The 19,524-nt window shown below is 40.3% G+C and overlaps 1 protein-coding gene across 1 annotated transcript in view; it reads right to left on the bottom strand.

Moving 5' to 3' along the window:
• Positions 1–2,535: 2,535 nt before the first annotated feature.
• KDM3B (lysine demethylase 3B) overlaps positions 2,536–19,524 on the bottom strand; it is a 75,842-nt gene continuing 58,853 nt past the window's right edge. The window contains exons 12-24 of the mRNA XM_007938949.2: positions 16,966–17,073; positions 14,782–14,909; positions 13,210–13,489; positions 12,248–12,504; positions 9,470–9,736; positions 8,605–8,776; positions 8,130–8,220; positions 7,856–7,986; positions 6,921–7,040; positions 5,803–5,942; positions 5,396–5,572; positions 4,761–4,895; positions 2,536–2,616 (exon numbers count right to left, since the gene is read on the bottom strand). Of these exons, the coding sequence (XP_007937140.1) occupies positions 2,536–2,616; positions 4,761–4,895; positions 5,396–5,572; positions 5,803–5,942; positions 6,921–7,040; positions 7,856–7,986; positions 8,130–8,220; positions 8,605–8,776; positions 9,470–9,736; positions 12,248–12,504; positions 13,210–13,489; positions 14,782–14,909; positions 16,966–17,073 (2,087 nt within the window). The remainder of the gene's footprint in view (positions 2,617–4,760; positions 4,896–5,395; positions 5,573–5,802; positions 5,943–6,920; positions 7,041–7,855; positions 7,987–8,129; positions 8,221–8,604; positions 8,777–9,469; positions 9,737–12,247; positions 12,505–13,209; positions 13,490–14,781; positions 14,910–16,965; positions 17,074–19,524) is intronic.

The following is a 19,524-nucleotide window of genomic DNA, read 5'->3' as shown; positions in this document are numbered from 1 at the left end:
CCAACCCTCCCCTTCTCAATAACTACCAATCACCCCAGCTGGAAGAGGCCCTGTCCCATTCGCTTCCTAACCTTTTCAGGGGAACAGACCCCAGTGCACCTAAAGTGGATACCCAACACTGGGACAGGGGAAGGGCCAGACTAATTTGAACAAAGGTGACCAAAATATAAAAAACAAAACAAAAAAAACCCACCCAGGTAGGATATGGGCCCAGGGTGTCCAGTTTCATCTCCATCAGCAAGTACTGGCTGCAGTAGATGCCCTAATTCTGAAACATTTATATCCAGAATGTAGGCTAGGTCACCTCCTGATTTTCACCAAAGCAACCAAGCTTCTACCTCCCCCTCTTCCCTATGCCATTGCTCTCTTTTTCTGTCCCATTTCAAAGCTTGTGCATTCTTTTACCCTTTAAGTTGAAATATAGTCCTTCTAGTGACCACAGCATCAATCCGTGCCCATCCAGGCTGAAAGGAAACACTCAGAGCACTATATTTCAAAGAGTTATGGGTCCTATTCAAACTTGGTATCCTCGAACCACATAATGGTCTATTTTGACCCTGATAAATGTATTTCCAGGTTCAAACTTCTGGAAGACATTTTCCAACAGGTTCCAGAGAAGCAGCCCCTGATAACACTCTTGCTATTCTGTATACCTTCCTTTCTAAGCGGCCCTATTTGGAATGCAGTCATTTAAATTGCTGCTTGATAAATGAAAATAAATTCCATGTGGGCCTTCTCCTGACAACTCTAAACTGGATCCAGGACCACACACTCCATGTGTGGGCAGCCAGGTCTCCTGCTTTGAGGAACCCCACAATGACTGCCCCAAACCCTGCTCAGGCCACATACACTTTCCCCCAGACTCTGCCTCAGGAAGGAAGGACCCCACCTTTTCTATCCATCCATACAGCAAAAACTGGAAAAAATCTTCTGTCCTCCTATCTTCTAACTCATGTCAGTCTCTTCCCCTCACTCCAAAACTCCCAACCATACTGATCTCATCTTGCCACTTTCCTTTCTTCCAACTGGGTCTAAGTTCAGGAAGCAAAGAGCAATAATTGGGTATAAGCAAAGTAAGGAGCCATTCCACCTCAACCCTGCCCTCCCTCAACCTGGTCCTGAGTTTACAAAGGTTGGCACAGGAAGAATTTAGTCCACTCCAAACAGATTTGTTAGATTTTTAATAAGAACATGGAAATCCCAATCAGCCCCTCAACAAAATTAAAATACAGAAAGTGAAATTAAAAGTACTCTACAGTAAATGACTTTTATTAAAAAAAAAAATCCCACAATAATAATAATAACTGTGAACATATAAACAAGCCTGCAGGGCACTACAGTACAGCTGGAGAGAAGATAGATACATTTCCCAATGTACCTATGGGCCAATGAATTCCATAATTTTCAAATAAATTCTTAATAAAACTCCACTGAGTTGGAAAGTTTTGCTAAAAATATTTCTGGACCAAAACAAAAAACAGAAAGAAAAAAAAAAAAACCCAAAACAAAACAACTCATGTTGGAAATCAAACTTTCCTTCCCATTTGGAAACTTATGATGAGTCCCAAGGGAACGCTGGTAATAGGTGAAAACAGTTCCTGGAGTCCACCAGTGTGGAACACAACACAGCTCAGACATGACAAAGTTCTTTCTCAGATGACTGTTCCCTCAAGATAAGACTAAGATGGGAGGGGGAGAAACTAAAAGAATCCTTAAAAGCCAATTCTTTTAAATTCTGCTTTGGCTGATTTGTGCTATATTGGGGAGTTGATTTCTAAAAATCATAGTTCTTCAAAGAGTTTTATTGAAAGGAAGACTAAACGTAATGTGCCTTTCCTCATAATCCAGGAAAACAACTGTGGTATTTCAAAAATTCTAAAAATATCTACTTTCATGAAATAGTAACTATTTCACTACAAACCTATTTTTCACTAAATACACACGTTTCTTAATCCTGGAGCCTCCTGGGAAAAGCAGTGGGTTCTCCCTGGGTCCTGCAAGACTCCAGTGTTCATGGGAAAAGTGTGGGGAATGGCTTCACCCCGTGTCCTGGGATGGGCTGCATCAGAGGTCACATGCAGAGACACTGTCAGGCTTCCACCAGGCATGTTCAAGCAATTACCCCATACTTGTACCAGTTATGTAATCCCCCTACCTCCAAACACATTCTCACCTAGCTAGGCACAAGAGAAAAAGAAAAGAAAGACGTGCCCACATTCTTGGTTTCCATGAATTTGAATTCACGAGAATGTGCAGGAAAGCCCAGCAGTATTCGGGCAATTTGGATTCCCAAAAGGCCATGGGATAGGGATGTGGCATCCTCAGCTTGGAGTCTGAAACTGTGTGTGTGAACAGTGCGACTTTCCTGTGTCAACTTTCAGTGTTGAGGCAGCGTAGAAAAGAGTGGCTGGAGAGTTTGTAATACTGACCACGCTGGCTCCGAGTGAGAGGCCTCCGCTCCAGCAGAGAACCCTGTCATTCCCTGTGTCGGGAGTGAAAGACCTGCTTCACAGGAGAGTTTGGAATTTCACCATCCTAAGACCTTGCCAATTTGGATTCATGAGCCTTGAGGGTGCCAACAGCATCTTTCACTGCGTGGTAAATGATGTTCTTCACCTGGAGAGAGCAATCAGCATAGTCAGTTCATGGCAGCCCCATGCTGTGTTCTGCAAATGTATGTTCAACACTGACTGTAAGCCTACTTGTTAATGAGGAAACTCTCTAACAAGGACTGTGCACTTCCTAAACCAATCTCCATGATGATTTACAAGTTATATAGGATACAAGGTCTGTAATCAGGCAAAGTCTATAATCATTGAAATATTTTGAAAGGCTATACAATCACAATCATCTATGTGCTGGTCCCTTCATATGGACTCTCATTTAATCATTATCATAATCTTATGAGGTAAATTCTATTATTATTCCTATTTCACAGATGAGAAACTAAGGAAACCAAGGTTCCATAGTCAAGAACCTTGTCTAAGGTCCCACAGCTAATAAGAGAGTACTGACACAGTAGAGGTGGGTAGGATTATGGGATGTATATTCTTTTTATGCACACACGTATTTTCTAACAGGAACATGTATTACTTGTAAAGTAGGAAGATATAATAAAAACTATTAAAAGAAAGTGAACAGGCTAAGGACAGTTTTTAACAAGGGCTGACATCAAGACTGTAGTTATTTCTGGGGTGGGGGTGGGAGGAGGAGTGGGGAAATGGAATGAGGAAGGCTGCACCTGGACTTCAATTATATTCATTATGTTTTATTTCTTAGGATGGGCACACAAGTTCCCCTTATACTATTATTCTCTACTACTTTTTTGTATTAACTCAACAAATATTTACTGAGTACTTACTAAGTATCAAACATTGTACAAGGGAAAAGCAGTGAATAAACAGTAAAATCCCTTAAACAGCTTACATTCTAATAGAGGTAAAAACAAACAGGTAAAATACATGCCACATGAGATGGTCATACTACATATATACTATATATATCAGAAAAATACTACAGAAAAAAATAAAGCAATGAAAGGGGATTAAGTGTGCTGAAGTGAGAGTTGATGTTATTCCAAAGAGTGGTCAGGAAAGATCTTATGGATAAAGTTACATGTTACAAGTAGAGACCTGAAGGAAAAGGGATCTGAAATACATATCCCTGCATATTTGTTTCTATCTATAGTATCAATATGATTATGTTGGGTATAATAACTTTATGGTTGAACTGTTTCATACTTGTGAAGAAGGAACAGCAAAACAGACTCAGGGTGGAAGTCACCAAAAAAAAAAAAAATTAAAAAAATAAATAAATAATGTACATATACCTGAGCCACAAGCATGATGGAGGAAAAGAGACTGCAAGTGCAATGTTGGGAGACTGTTTATTTGGATTGCTGAATTTCTGCCTGAGGAGTCTTGCTTCCTGACTGTTCTTTTTAAGCTGCTAAAGTACCTAACGGGAGCTCTGGTAGCATAGTGCCAAAGGCACTTGACTGCTAACCAGAAGGCTGGCAGTTCAAACCCATCAGCCACTCCTCAGGAAGACGATGGGGCAATCTACTTCCGTAGTGATACTGCCTTGGAAATCCAAGGAGGGGTCGCTATGAGTCGGGTCCAACTTGAAGGCACATAACAACAACAACAACAACAAAGCACCCAACCGTATTAACAATGAAATTCTGCTCTTAAAGTTCCAGTACATTTCAGGAGCAGAGGAAAGAACCATAATCTAATTATCCAGCTTAGATCCATGGGGAGAAACCAGTCCTCGCCCCTGTCAATTAGATTCTTAGGGACATGGGTTACAGTCTCTAGCAGGGCTCTAAGGAATTGAGTATGTATAGAAATTTGTTTGGGAGGAGCTCTGGTGGCATAATGGTTAAAGCATTAGCTGGTAACCAAAAGGTCAGTGGTTTGAATCCATTAGCCATTCCATGGGAGAAAGATGAGAAATCTGCTTTGGGACAATACCCCTTCTTGGAAACATGCCTAGAACATACTACCACAGTGCTTTTCCCACCTAACTGGAAAAGTCAGTTGAGTCAGTTACTAGCATTAAAAACAGTGTATCTCTCAAGGGCAAAGAGACAATCAGGTTAAAAGATGAGTATTCTTTAAAAAACCTCCAAGACATGGTATCCCTTAGGTATTTCTCCTTCACTGTTAAGAGTTCCCAGAGAATACCCTCAGGAGGAAGAATGTGTCTTTCTGTGTATGTGAGATGAAGAGACAGAGTGGTGTTAAGGAGTTATTTACCTGCAGTTTATCCTCATGGTTTGTATGAGTGTTAGAGAGATGCCTAAATTCCTGGGTCAGGCGGAAACAGTGCTTTACATGTTCTGGAGATACAAAATCTTCTGCTACTTTTATGCAACTGTATAGATTGTGAACCTGGGGGTGGGGAACAGGGAGCAGAGGGAAAACATCAGGTATTAGAGATTCAATAACATATGGAAAATGTCCATGATATACTTTAAAAAACAAATTATAGGAATACTATTATTCTACTTTTATAAAAACAAATGCAGAAAATTATTAGTATAAATATATAAATAAAAATGTTAGTACATGCACAAAAAAGGTTCTAGAAAAATATACACCAGACTTAATAGCAGTAGGTTCCCAACAGGAAGGAAACTGGATTGGGAGGGCAGGATAAGAAGCAAGAAAGGGGTGGGGCAAAGGCAGCTGAGCTGGGACTTTCACTTCAAAAATTTTGTAACAAAACACTTAAGATTGCAAGGAAGAAAGTTAAAAGGCAAAAATTAAATTACAGTGAAAGAAAAAAGGAGCCTAATCTAGGCATTTATACCTCTTGCCAGATTAGCAAGAGAAGAAGAAATAGGGAAGCCAATGGAGTTGTTGAGCCCAACCCCTAGGTTGGCATTCACCTGGTGTGGGGCTCCAGCAGGTATGAAGACAGCATCACCCAGGAACTGCACGATGGCCCAGCCTTGCACACCATACTCTTCATAGAGTCGCTTACGGAGGGTCTGGTCCAGGTACCAACTTTGGTCATGAATTGGGTCATGATCAGGGGGATTTTCTTGGCCTTGCTCTTCTCCAACCTAAAACCATGACCAAAATCCCATCAGGGAAAGATAGATAAATATACAAAAATTACAAACAGCCTAAATCCAATTTGCTGCAGCAATGTCCTGGTGGGCCAAAGCTTCTGCTTGATTCTACTCAACATCCTCTGTGTGTACATTCAGGCCTTTACAGTGCTTTGACAAGCCATCTCAGTTCCCAGATCCTTAATCTGTGAGCTGGGAGCAGAGTCCACCCAGGGTCATACCTTTCGAAGCAGCTCTCGAATCTTTTCTGCATCCTTGGCTGCATAGATGTGCCACAAAGCACCTGGCTTTTCTTTTCCATCGTGAATCCTCTGCTTTGTCACATCATCGGCATCTCCCTCATCAATAGTCTTGAGTACTTCTGAAAAGAGCAAAGGGACACTGTCAATGTAACTAGCTATTTCAGTGTCTCTGAGTGAAGCAAAATGTCCAATTTCAAAAAAGATTAATCTCCATTACTTTCCAACTTTGAAGAAATACAAGGTAGAATCAACGGATCAAAACTCATATTGGTCTAAGCTTCCTACACATAGAGAGAGTGACACTAAGCCTTTGTTACTTAACAGAGCTTCTACATCTTTTGCTGGTACACTTTTCCTTTGAAACACATTTCTGGCTCTAACTGTATAACCTTAACAGCAGATTATGTCCTGCTGCAAATAAATGGGTTCCATATACTTTCACAAGACCTCTTCAAATTCTAGGATTCTGTGGGTTCAAATCCACAAAGCACAAAGCTTCTGTGGAATGTGAAGAGGGTAGCTTTCTCAGGCTTGCCTATTATAATCTCCTAGAAGACAGCATAATGGAAAGATCTACAGGTGTGCAGCATCAAAAGCAAATCTCTGGCAGGAAACACACCAAAATAGTATCAGTTAATCCTGGACCCTGAGATTTTGAGTTATATTCTTTAAAATTTTCTAAAATTTCCATAATGAGCACCTATTAATTTTAATACTGAGATAAGGAGTGCAAATGCAGTAAAACAGCAGTTTTATGCTTCATTTCTGTGTGGGTAAAGTGGCTTTTTCACCTGTCACTCCACTGATAGCCATAGCTGATCCAGCTGATGGGCCACGTAGGCCTGTTTGCCCTTTATTCCTCATACCTCTTTGTGATGCTACACACTGACGGGAAAAGAGCAGAATTCCTAGGAAGATAATGACTCTAGACAAAGGTACTCGTTTAGTACTCTTCTCTGTTTGAACTTCTTTTTGTATAGTGAGCATACATCAGGCTTGTAAAGACTTAAGAAAAAGCCACTGGCAATGCCTGAAACCCACTTCTACCTCAAGGCCATACTACACCATCTTGAAACAGTGGGTTCTAGAAGTCATACCTTCATCATGAGCACCCTCCCCGATGGGGATGCCAACATACACCATCACATTGACTGCATCAGACACATCTAAGTGAAGATTTGTTGTGCCAACTCTTCTATCTTCTGCAGTTATCAAACCTAAAGATAAAAGAAAGACATGCAAGGTGAAGGGGTAATATTAAAGAATCCATTAGACTCTACAACTAAAAACGTGACCAAGGATGGTCTTATCAATAAGTCATTCTCATCTTTTTTCTACTATTTTAAAAATGACTTGTAGCTAGGTTAACACTATCATTAGCTTTGGTTATAGAACCCATTCCACCCCCAAAAGTGTCTCTCCTTCAAAAGCTAAACATATATGGGCATTACTCACTGCCATCAAGTCGGACCCGACTCACAGCAACCCTTCCTTGGGTTTCTGAGGTGGTATTACTACGGAAGTAGACTGCCCAACTTTCCTTCTGAGGAATGGCTGGTGGGTTTGAACCGCCAGCCTTCTGGTTAGCAGTCAAATGCCTTAGGCACTATGCCACCAGAGCTCCTATATGGGCATTAGTAACATTCAAATGAAGCTGAGCTTTCACAGTGATTTAGTACATTACTGAAACTTCATAAACAACTAACCAGGTAATATGGTACCCAGGCTTCTTCACTATCATTTTATCAAGTTTCGTAAAACTGAAAATCATGTTTCCTTGGCTAGAATTTTTGAGAGGAAGCTTTGTTACTACTGGAGACATACAAGCTTCTGGACTGAGCCACTAAAAATGTTACGCAAATCAACATAAAACAAGCAAATATACTTAAAACTATCCGGGATACTTTCAACTTCCCCAGAGCCTACCACCTTCCCTCAATCATCTCTGTACATGACTGTGACCACAGATCTCACTCTACAGGTAAAATGAGAATAGCCACCAAAATAGTCAATTCTGGCCTTTCCCTCATACCATAGGCATTGTACATCTTGGGGCCCAGATCGGGCCTTACAAAGTAGCTGGGCAGCCTAGAGGCCAGATTGAGCCTGCCGTCTCGTTTGGTATATTCTGGCAGAGGAAGGTTCTCCATCAGATCTTCAAACCTACAAAAAGGCAGGAAAGATGACATAGTTTGTTACAGGAGAAAAAGTGAAGAGGCAAAGTTCATTTTTTTGTGATTACTTCACAATGACTTAACAAGGCTCAAGTCTCTGAAGATGATACTACTTTACTTTAGTTCACGCACCTTGTTGGCATCATGTCTCGAAAATCTTCCCCGGGAGGCCAGTCCTTGAGTTTGAGCACCATTGGCTGCCCATCTTCTGACCGTAGTCGCTCTGGAAGAGAGGAAGCGCTGTCACCAACATCTGCTGGGTGGGCTCCTGCCAAATTTTCCAGTGACTAAATGTTTTAGGAGACTAACATCTTATTTTCAGACTTGTAAACCCCCATAGTGGATTAGGTGGGCTTTGCTCTACCAGCCTCCTGCTTTAGTACATGAAAGTCCTCCACAGACTCCATGAGATCCAATGCTTAAGCCCAGCCACGCTCAGGGAGCAATGTGATGGCTGTGCAGGCTATGTGGTTGGCTGGAGGAAAGACTGTTCCTCCCACAAAAAGGTTAAAAATCTTTTTTTTAACCTTTTCCAGAGGCAGGGCTGGGTGTATAGATGCTTACTTCCCAGTCTGCCCTTAATGAACTAAATATCAAAGCTACTTACTGCATATGATCTCAAAACCATCCCAGAAATCCCGAACTTTGACATCAGAAATTATAGCACAGTTCCTGCAGTTCACCAAGTCTACATCCTGGTCTCCAAATTCCTGGCTAAAGGCTTCTGGCTTCCAGAGTTCAGACTTGAGCTTTTTATGTACCCCTGAAACCAGCACTGGCTGTGGAAACAAAAGTATTCCAATCAGGGCCATTTAGGAAGTACGTTTAGCTCTAGGTTAAGGGAGAGAATAGGAAGGGTTCCTGGGGACAATTTTATAATCAGATTTCAACATGTCAGCTAAAACAAGCAGAAATATTTTCTACTCTATTGTTTTACTTGATTCTCACCCTGAGAAGCATGTCATATAAATTACTTCTGCTGCCCTGGCATCTACCACTATTTTGAGGTGAGAGGACAAAAAGCTGACAAATGCAACTTTGAGAATACTTCCTTACATTGAAAATGGAATGAAAAGGGAGTGTTATCACATAAACTTGTGTGGCTTTGAAACATTTACCTAGAAAAGTACCACCCATTTCTACCTGCCTTCAACTCTACCCCATTTCATACTTAAGGATCTTCTTGCAAAGTGTCATCAATGCTAACTCACCAAACAGGAATTTCAACTGCCCTTTCAAGAACAAAGGGCTACATAGCTTAGAAATAAAAGGATCCACAATGTAGTTTTAAGAATCTTTTTGATTTCCAAAAATCTAAGACAACTCCAAGTAGGCTGCCTATAAGAAATTGGTTAGTATGTCAATCTTTCTAGAAAAAGATCTCTTAGAGTGACCCGGAACTGTCCTGACAGCTGTGGCAGGCAGTAGCACAGGCAGACAGCTGGCCCTGAGAACTACTTGTTCTTTCTTACCTGGCCTTGTTTCCAACACTCCCGGAAGATCTTCCAATTGTTTTTGTTGCTGGGGTCATGGAGACACAGAAGCCTCCCATCACAGAGCCAGGAATGAGAAGTGTGGGGGTCTAGCACATTTAATCCCATCACCATCTCCTTCACCTCCTTTTGGGTATCAGTCAAGTTACAGCCTCGTTTTGCAGCATCTGAGGTTTTCTTATTTTCTACCACTGAGGCAATGATGTGGTCAAGGAAGTTGGGTAGGCTGGCCTTGCTCTTCACTCCCTGCCAGACACAAACCCATCAGGTAAACTTGACTGAGGCACCATGAGAAAAGTGTTCAAAAAACCCTGTCTAACAGATATGTTCATAAGAAGGCATCCTGACCTATCTGATTAAACTCCCTAATTTATTTAAATATCCGTTATAACTGGAGGGGGGACTCTTAAGTCACTGTCTCAAATTCCCTATCCTTCATCTTTGGCCTTACATTTATGAAAGAAGTATAGAAAGACTCCCTCTGCTTCAAGAGATTTGAGATCTAAGAAATACCTTTGGCATTTAGTCCTATATTAACTATATGCAAGTAGATTTCAGGATCACAAAATGCTATAACTGAGTGAAAGATATGATTTAGTTTGTATGCCCAAAGGATATAATACTTCAAATTAGTAACTGAAGTGATTTATCAAGGCAGTGATTTTCTAGCAGGTTGTGTAGTACCCCAATAAAAGGGAATACCAGAGTGTACGGAAATGTATATTCTGAAAGCAATGTTCCATTCTCCCATTCTTCCCTTACTACTATCCCACTGAGAATCTCTCATTTGCCCCAGCTGATAAGAAAGCTCAGGCCCAGAGATGAAAGTGACATATCTAAGGTCACAAAACTGAAGGGGGTCAGGAGTTTCTGTAAATATGATAATCCTATACCTGAAGTATCACTAATCACTATCCCTATAAAATATGTACAATCACATAATATCCTGGGAAAATTAAAAAAGAAAACAAACAAGTGAGCAAGCAAAAACCTAGGGGCAGACATAAGTATAAACAAAATGGAGCCCAAAGTAATTATTTTTTTTAGTCACTTATCCAAAAGAGAAAGAAAGAATCCAATTTGTACATGGCTCAACAAGCCAGAGTTTATCAAATTTTGACCCTTACTCATAAAACAGAATGCAAAGACGTTTCTGTTCTGATATGAAATGATCTCTAAGATATACCGAAAAGCAAGGTGTAGAACATTTTGTGAGAGGAAAATATATAGACACGTGACATCTCTGAAAGGACATTCAATAACCACTACTGACTTCTAGAAAGGAAACAGGTAGCTGGGAGACAGGGGCAGAAAGGAGATTTTTTTCACTATAAACTCTTTTACTCTTAAATTTTGCACATTGTGAATTCAGTCATTGAATACATATTTACTAAACACTACTATGTATCCAACACTATGGCACTAGGGATATAGCAGTTAAAAAAAAAAAAAAAACAGTTAAAAAATCTCTACCTTTAAGGAGAGAAAAGAGACAGACAATAAGTAAAACATATAGTTTTAAGTGGTATGAAGAAATTAAACAGGTATATGTGGAGAATGGGAGTGGAATGATCTGACAAGGAATATTCAGGAGATGACATTTTAGCAGGTGACATTACTCAAGAGAGGAGGCTGATAATGAAGCAAGCCATATGGTTACATGGGAAGAATTCTAGGTGGAGAGAATGACAAGTACAAAGGCCCTGTAGAGGAAGCATGCCTGGCCATGTTTAAGGAACAGCAAGGAAGCCCACGTGGCTGAAACAGAGTGTACAAGAGAGATAGTGGTAGTTGAGGTTAGAGAGATGAGGCAAAGAGGATCAGACAGGGATACGGCCTTGTGACTCTGCTTATATTATGAGAGAATAGGAAGCTCTTGGAAGATTTTATGCAAAGGTGACATGATCTGTTATCGTATCTGATGTCAGTGCTGTTGGCTTTGGGAACATGGTTGGGCTCTGGGGTTGTTACTGCTGCAGTTCCACCTAAGAAGATGGTTTCATTTCTAGTAGAGGCACAGCAGCACTCTAACTGCTGTATTGAGAATAGACTGTACAGTGGAAAAAAGGGCAGAAACAAGGAGACTAACCAATAAGGAGTTTACTGCAATAATTCAGGCAAGAGAAGATGCTTGAACTAGAGGGGAAATAGTGGAGCTGATGAGAAATGGGTGCTGGATTCTGAATACATTTTTATGATCAAACTGAAAGGACTGCAGACAGATTAGATTGTAAAATGTGAGGGAGGGGAGTCCCAAATGACTTTGATTTTTGGCAACAGCAACTTTAAGGATGGAGATGCCACTGACCCAAAAAGAACTAAAAGGAATTAAACTTAAAGGAAGGGCAGGCTCATGGGCAGCATAACAGTAGTTTGGTCTTAGATGTGTTATGTTTGAGAGGTCTATTAGACATCCAAGAGAATAATATGAATGCACTGCCCAGGTTAAAAAAAGAAAATTAAAGAACTGTCTGTTGTTGTCAAGAAAAAAGCGATCAGTGTAATGACTTTTCTGCAGATGACTGAAAAATTTCAATGTCTCAATTTCTACTGACTTCCTAACATGACACAAAAAGCTAACTACATTAAAATGATCTCAAGCATTCACCAAACTTAATGTAAAGAGAGATCTTGTCAAATGGACAGACAACGTAGAGAACACAAAGCACCCATATACCCTCTAACCCAGTCATCAGATCCCTGATAGTTTTTTCATGGGAAACCAGCGAAGGCTAGAGTTGTAGAGAGGACACTTACTGCTGATGATGTAGAGAAGACCGGGGGAAAGGGTATGCCTGTGTCCAAGGGGGTTTGAGGAAGCTTTCCGGGCCCGGAGTGAAGGAGGTCTCGAAGGCTAGAGCCTTCGGTTTTGTTGTTGGAGGCAGTGGGACCCAGTAACAGACTGTTAAAAAGCTTTGGAGTCAACGAAGAGACCTTTGCAGTGGAGTTGAACGAATCCAGCCCAAAGGGTGAATGAGACTCTTTACTGAGCACCGACCTCAGGGACCCTGCTTCTGTAAGAACATAACCGGGAACAGCATTAGGCAAACAGGAAAACCCAGCAGGCAAATGACTCCTAAAAATCAGCCATGTGGGAAGGAGGAAAGACTCTCTTCTCCTCTTTGGCCCCCAAACAGTACTGTCTGGCTGGGCCAAGCCTGAGAAGCTATGAATCTGGGAGGTCTCAGGGCCAAAGAGAGGCTTTCCTCCATCTTCCTTTCTGTTCCAGATCTTGATTTCAAACTTCTGTATGTTCCCATCCATTTTTCATCTCTCTCACTTTCTAAGTCAATGCTTCTTCAAGTGGGTCTCCAAAATACTCATCCTGAATTGCCTGGAGTGATCGTCAAAAAATGGATATTCCTGACTTAACAAGAATCCGCATATTAACAGATTCCCCAGGTGATTCCTGTGCACTCAAAAACTACTCCTCTTAGTCTATCTCTCAATGCGAGCTGCATAAAAGAATCATATGGGAAACTTAAAAAAAAAAAAAAAAAAAACCTGTATCAATTCTAAGGAGGTCTAGGGCAGGGCTCAGGCATATGCCTTTTTTCAAAAAGCTCTACTTCTAGAAAGAAGTTGAAAGAGATTCCGTCATTTTATGTGACCAGCCAGAGAAAGCAAGTGGCATGTTTCATAAATGTGGATGGTAATGTGTGAGTCTGAAGAATCCCAAAATAACCCATAGACTGGGTACAGTCTTGTGTTTATCTCACCTTTTGTTTCTTCTTTAGCTTTCTGAGTTGCTAAATCCGCCAACCAGTGAAGGGCAGAAGAGGGTGGGCCAGTGTCAGGGCACGGCAGCCTGATGGCTTTTGGCTCACTACTGCTACTTGATGCTAAACTGTCTGCTTTTAGAGGTTCTTCAGGTCTGACGTCAGTGCTTTCGGTTTTGGAAACATGTTCGGACTCTGGAGTTGTTACCACTGTTGTTCCTCCTCCCCCTGAGAAGGTGGTTTCACTTCCAGAAGAGGCACTAGGGTTTATGCTAGGAAGCTAAAACATAGAAGCCAACATGAATAGAGTGCTGTCCTTGGGCAGAAAAATTAAATCCAAATAGTAATGGCTGCTGACACTAAATAGCTTTGGGAAGAGCAATGTGAAACAGCCCAATACACTGCTACTTCATTCATTTACTCGCTCACTCATTCATTCATTCATTCTGTATTTATTGAGTTCTACATAAATTATGCTCAGACTGTGGAAGAAGTAGTAAGACTTGAAGTTTGAAATGAAATAGGGCTTTTGTGTAGCATGCCTGAAACTCAATTTCCTCACCAGTAAATTGACGATGATAACGTGACCTCATAGAGTTGTTCTGAAGATTAAATGAGATTGTATATGCATAGGGCTTAGCATAGTGTCTGGCACACATAAATGTCCAATAAATGTTTATTATTGTATTACTGAATTTTCCAAATAACTAGCTCTAATATGTCAGTTCTACTGAAAATATGTCTTTAGACCTCTGGACTATATCCATGGTCCAGACTGACTAGGTGTTAGTTATGTTCCTAGAAGGGTCTTGAAATGTAAGCAGTTGCTTGTAACAATCAGTTGTTCAAAACAGTCACCATCAAACCAGAATTTCCTGCACCTCTGACAGAACAATGAGAAAACTACTGCTTCTCACTGGAGGTCTGGCATTGCTTTCAGAGTAGACTGAAAGCAGGCCCAACTCAGTGGGCCAATCTCTACATTTTTGTCCTCTGTGCCTATAAAGACCCCAATAATAGGGACTAAGTACACAGATAGGACTAAGAAGAAAAACAGTGTTCCCAGTAACATTTTCTATACTCTTCACTCACACAAGGACCCTGAGGTATAAATCTTGCCAAGGTACAAAGAATCTCTCGGTGTTATTTAACAATGAACTTTGAAATGATTTAATAATGAATGACAATAAACCTATTCCAGTCAGGGGGAATTAAAATTCCTTAAGTAACTAACTCTTTTAGAGCCCTCTTTAGAAAGGCTAAGAAGCCCTGATGGCAAGTGGTTAAAGAGCTCAGTTCCTAAATGGAAGGTTAGCAATTTGAACCTACCAGCCACTCCATGGAGAAAGATGTGTGTCAGTCTGCTTTTGTGAAGATTACAGGTTTGGAAACTCATAAGGCAGTTCTATTCTGCCCTATGGAGTCACTATGAATTGGAATCAACTCAATGGCAACAAGTTTTCTAGAAAACCTATAATGCTTGGAATGATAGAGATGACAATAGGGCATTTCTTAGTACCAAGAACTTAAGCTTGCTTCACTCACAGCTGTACCTCCACACACTACTTTTACCTGTGACATCCCATTGGTGACAGCAGGTCTCAATACAGATTTGTTTTGCCGACTAATACAAGGGCAGTTTGCTTTAATTCCCCACTTGCCCCGGGCAGCATGTACCATGTCTCCAATATTGTAAAGAGCTGGGAAAAAAAGAAACAATAACAACATCAGAATGCTTTTATATGCCATGTTATTTTGCTAAGGGCCTTATTATACACATTATCTCCCTCAATCTTTACCACATTTCAATGTGGTAGCAGCTTTTATCCTTAATTATTGATAATGAAACTGTGGTTCTGAGAAGTGAGACATTTTCTCAAGTCCATGTAATTGGAAGTTATCTAGTCCTGAAGTTTTATGCACTTTGAACTACTAAGCTACTCTCTCTCTCTCTTCTTTAGTAAATTTTACAAGGTATCTTCCAGGAAAAAATCTAGGGGTAAATTCCTTTATGTTCGAGACATATACAATTAACTGAATTGTATACTTGACATTTATGTATCTTAACTTATGCTTAAAAAAAAAAAAAGTAAAAAAACCTAAGAGCAATACAAAATTTACACAAACATTTAAGCAATATTTGGACCAGCAGGCATCCTACACACAGGTAGCCCTTCTGCTTAAAAGCACTGAGGTGGTACTCTCCAAAGTCTTCCATAAGTGGCGGAGAATGTAGGCAGTAGTTAGCAGATTTACCATCTTCAATGCATGTATGTTAATGTACAACCCCTGGCACATATTTTCTGGAGGAATCACTAAAGTTAAGCTGAGATTGGGATACAAGCATGACCATCCTATTGTCAAGTTGCCTTCCTCATGAATCAAGAGGTTTGATTACATTTGGCTGGATTTTTACAAGCCTGTTAACAAGGGGTCTTTATGGAAGCCTGGCAACTGGCTTGTTCCATTCTGGTTCTGTCAACCAGGAATGTGAAATGATATCTGGAAAAGTGGCCAATCCCTCTGTGATAGTTGGAGTTGTGTGTCAACTTGGCTGGACCACAATTCTGAGTGGTTTAAGCAACTGTGTGGGTTATTCCCATGATGGGATCAGATATACTTGCTTTGAGCAGCTAATCAGTTGAAAGGGAGTTTCCCTAGGGGTGTGGCCTGCTTCCAATATGTTTATGGACATCCTGGGAAAAAGAGACATACTCTTCTGTGGATCAGGATCCTGTTGTACTGCCTACAACTGTCCATGAGCAAACAATCCACCATTTGGCCTGGAGATCTTGGATTCATCATTCGTTGGAGTCAACAGCTGGTATACTGCCTGCCAACCTCCAGCTCCTCAGCCCCTGAGGCTGCATGAGTCCGAAAAAGCCTCCAGCTTGACGTTTGATCCAAGAACTGGAGACTCGTCAGCTTCTATAAGTGTGTGAGCCATTTTCCTAAGATAAATTTCTCTCTTTACTGGTTTTGCTTCTCTAGAGAACCCAGCCTAACACACCCTCTGATGGAAAAGGGAGAGCAGAGTATGGAGTGGCAACATGAAATCTAATGTACATCTAAAGATCTAGATTCTCAGGGAAACCAGTAAGCCTTAAAAAAATCAGGTGGAGATAAACCATTACAACAAATTTTATGGTTTGTGAATTGTATCTCAAGTGAAAAAATTATTTATTTCATTAAATCTTAAAATGGCATTTCCTTGTTTATATATTGGAGGACATTTTCTTTGTTGGTTACCAGGGGTGGGAGGGAAGGGGAGGGAATGCTGTTAGATAGATAGAGATAAATATTGATTTGGGTGAAGAGAAGGGCAATGTACCAAATGTGAGTGACCAATATGGCAGCATTGAGGATGAGAAAGACAGAGAGAGTTACATGGGCAGTACAAACAACAAATATGAACCCCTTTGTAAATACAACACTGAGTTGTTAATGAAAGCAAATATGGGTATAGGGACGGATAGATGGGTGAACAAGCTAAACAATTATGTATGTCTAAATGGAGAGTGTATCCAAGATCATATACAGGGTTGGCAGACAATGGGCCTCTCGAAGAGTATGAAGGGATGGACACTGGGAGGAGGTAACTATGGGGAGGAAGTGGGAGGGGAGCTGCTGCATTGTAAATTTTGGTCAATGACATGAGACAAAGTATATGTGAACTGCTGTATGAAAAGTGAATTTACTCTGTAAATCTTCACCCAAATCCTAATAAAAAAAAAAAAAAAAATGGCATTTCCTTACCTGTGCCAGGGATGATCTGTGTGGGCATGAGGTTCTCTGGTTCATGGGACTGTCCCTTTGCACACTTCAACCAGGAGAAAACCTCTTCATCACCCATCTCCTCTGTCTCTGAAACAGAAATGAAATGACTTCATTTAGTTTATTAGGATCACAAGATGTATCCATATCAGTGAGTGAGAGTTTCAGAACTAATCCTAAAGCCAATTTTCTCTTTGACCAAAGAAGGTAACAGCTAACTTTTAAAAAAATCAGCTTTACTGAGGCATAATTTACACACAATAAATTTAAAGTGTGTACTTCTACATGACCATGAGACAGAAGAACTGGATGGTGCCTAGCTACCACTGTCAACTGCTCGGAAAGGGATCAGTACAAGAGATTCTAGATAGAGTGGGAGAAAAATGTGGAACAAAAATCAAAATCATAAAAAAGACCAGGCTTACTGGTCTGATAAAGACTGGTAAAATCCCCAAGACCATGACCCCTAGTCACCCATCATGCCTGGAATTGAACTTACTCTTGTGGCGCCCAGCCAAACAATAGGCATATAGAGTGAACATTTACATCAGATAGCCTATACTCCTTAGAACAATTATGGGAGATCAGAAAGGCAGTATTTGCACAGGGGGATAAGCTCAGGGGGCAGGAATGCACAGGAAAGAAGGACACAGGGAAAAGGTAAGCCGGAGGAAGTGGGAAGAGAGCTGTAACATTGTGGGGATTGCAGTCAATGTCATGAAACAAAATGTATATGAACTGGTATATGGAAAATGAATTTGCTCTGTAAACTTTCACCCTGATTTACTCACAATAAAAACTTAAAAAAAAAAAAAGTATACCTCAGTGAATTTCCACAAATGTATACAGTTGTGTGAACATGACAACAATCATAATACAGAACATTTCCACATCCTCCCCCACAAGTTCCCTCAAGGCCTTTATAGTTAATACTCTTCCCTCCCCACTGATCAACTTGCTAATAATAAAGTTTTATATTTTCTAAATTTCATATGAATGGATCCTACATGGTCATTTTCATCAGGCTTCTTTCATTTAGCATGTTTCTGAGATTCAACCATAATGCTGTATCAATAATTCATTCCTTTTTAAAGCTGAGTAGTATTTCATAGTATGGATGTACCACAATTACTTTATTCATTCATCAACGGATGGACATTTTGATTCCAATTTTTAGCTACAGCAAATAAAGCTGCTATAAATGTTCATGTGCAAGTGTTTATGTGAACAAATGTTCATTTCTCTTGGTTAAATACCTAGGAATGGGATGTTGGTTAATACAATTAAGTGTATGTGATAACGTTGTAAGAAATGGCCATACTATTTTGCAAAGTAACTGTACCAAATGTGCATTCCTACCAGCAATGTTGAAGAGTTACAGTTCTTCTACATCCTTGTCAACATTTGGTACTGTCATTTTTTAAAAAAATTTAGCCATTTTAATGGATACGCAGTGGTAACTCATTATGGTTGTAATTTACATCTTCTCAACGATTAATGATAAAAGATTTCTTCATTTCCGGAGCAAAGAAGAGTGAAGAAAATCAAAGACCCATGGAAACAATTAGTCCAAAGGACTAGTGGACCAAGTAAACCTCAGCCTACATGACCCTGAGACCAGAGGAACTAGATTGTGCCTGGCTACCACTGCCACCCACTCACTTGGAAAGGGATCAAAATTGGAGATCCTGGATAGTATCACTATGGAAGTAGACTGCCCATTTTCCTTCTGAGGAGTGGCTGGTTAGCAGTCAAATGCCTTAGGCACTACAGCACCAGAGCTCCTTATAAATAACAGAAATATCTAGTTTTCTTATGTCTATCTGGTTTTGAATTTAGGTAATGCTGGCTTCATAAAATGAGTTGATAAGTGTTCTCTCTGATTTTCTGAAGAAGTTTACCTACAACTGGTATTATTTCTTCCTTAAACGTTTGGTATACTTTAGTAGTGAAGCCATCTGGTCTTGAAATTTTATTTGTTGGAAGGTTTTTGAAACTACAAATTTAACTTTTCTAAAAAAAATAAGGTTTTTTGGTTATCCGAATCTCCTTGAGGAAATTTTGATGGATTTTTTTTTTGAGGGAATTTGTTCATTATATCTCACATGTCACATTTATCATCATAAAGTTGTTCATAATATTATCTTGCCATCTTTTTTTAAGGAGTTCTGGGGGTGCAGTGGTTAAGCTGCTATCAGTGGTTTGAACCCACCAGCTGTTCCATGGGCGAAAGACGAGGCGGTCTGCTTCCATAAAGATTTAGTTTTGGAAACCCTATGGGGTCATTCTACTCTGTCCTATAGGGTTGCTATGAATTGGAATCAACTCAATGGCAGTATTTTTTTTTTTTAATAAAGAGCCCTGGTGGCACAGTGGTTAAGTGCTCAGTCTTCTCACATAAAGTTTTTTTTTTTGTTGTTGTTGTTGTTAAGTGCCGTCGAGTTGTTTCCGACTCATAGCGACCCCATGCACAGCAGAACGAAACACTGCCCGATCCCGCGCCAGCCCCACAATCCCTGCTATACTTGAGCCCATCATTGT

This window comes from Orycteropus afer, unplaced genomic scaffold (genome assembly GCF_000298275.1).
Source record: "Orycteropus afer afer isolate SDZICR_OR568_19922 unplaced genomic scaffold, OryAfe1.0 scaffold00056, whole genome shotgun sequence".
NCBI classification, from domain to species: domain Eukaryota; kingdom Metazoa; phylum Chordata; class Mammalia; order Tubulidentata; family Orycteropodidae; genus Orycteropus; species Orycteropus afer.
The sequence above is the reverse complement of the archived record's forward strand: the minus strand, read 5'-3'. Positions and strand labels throughout refer to the sequence as shown.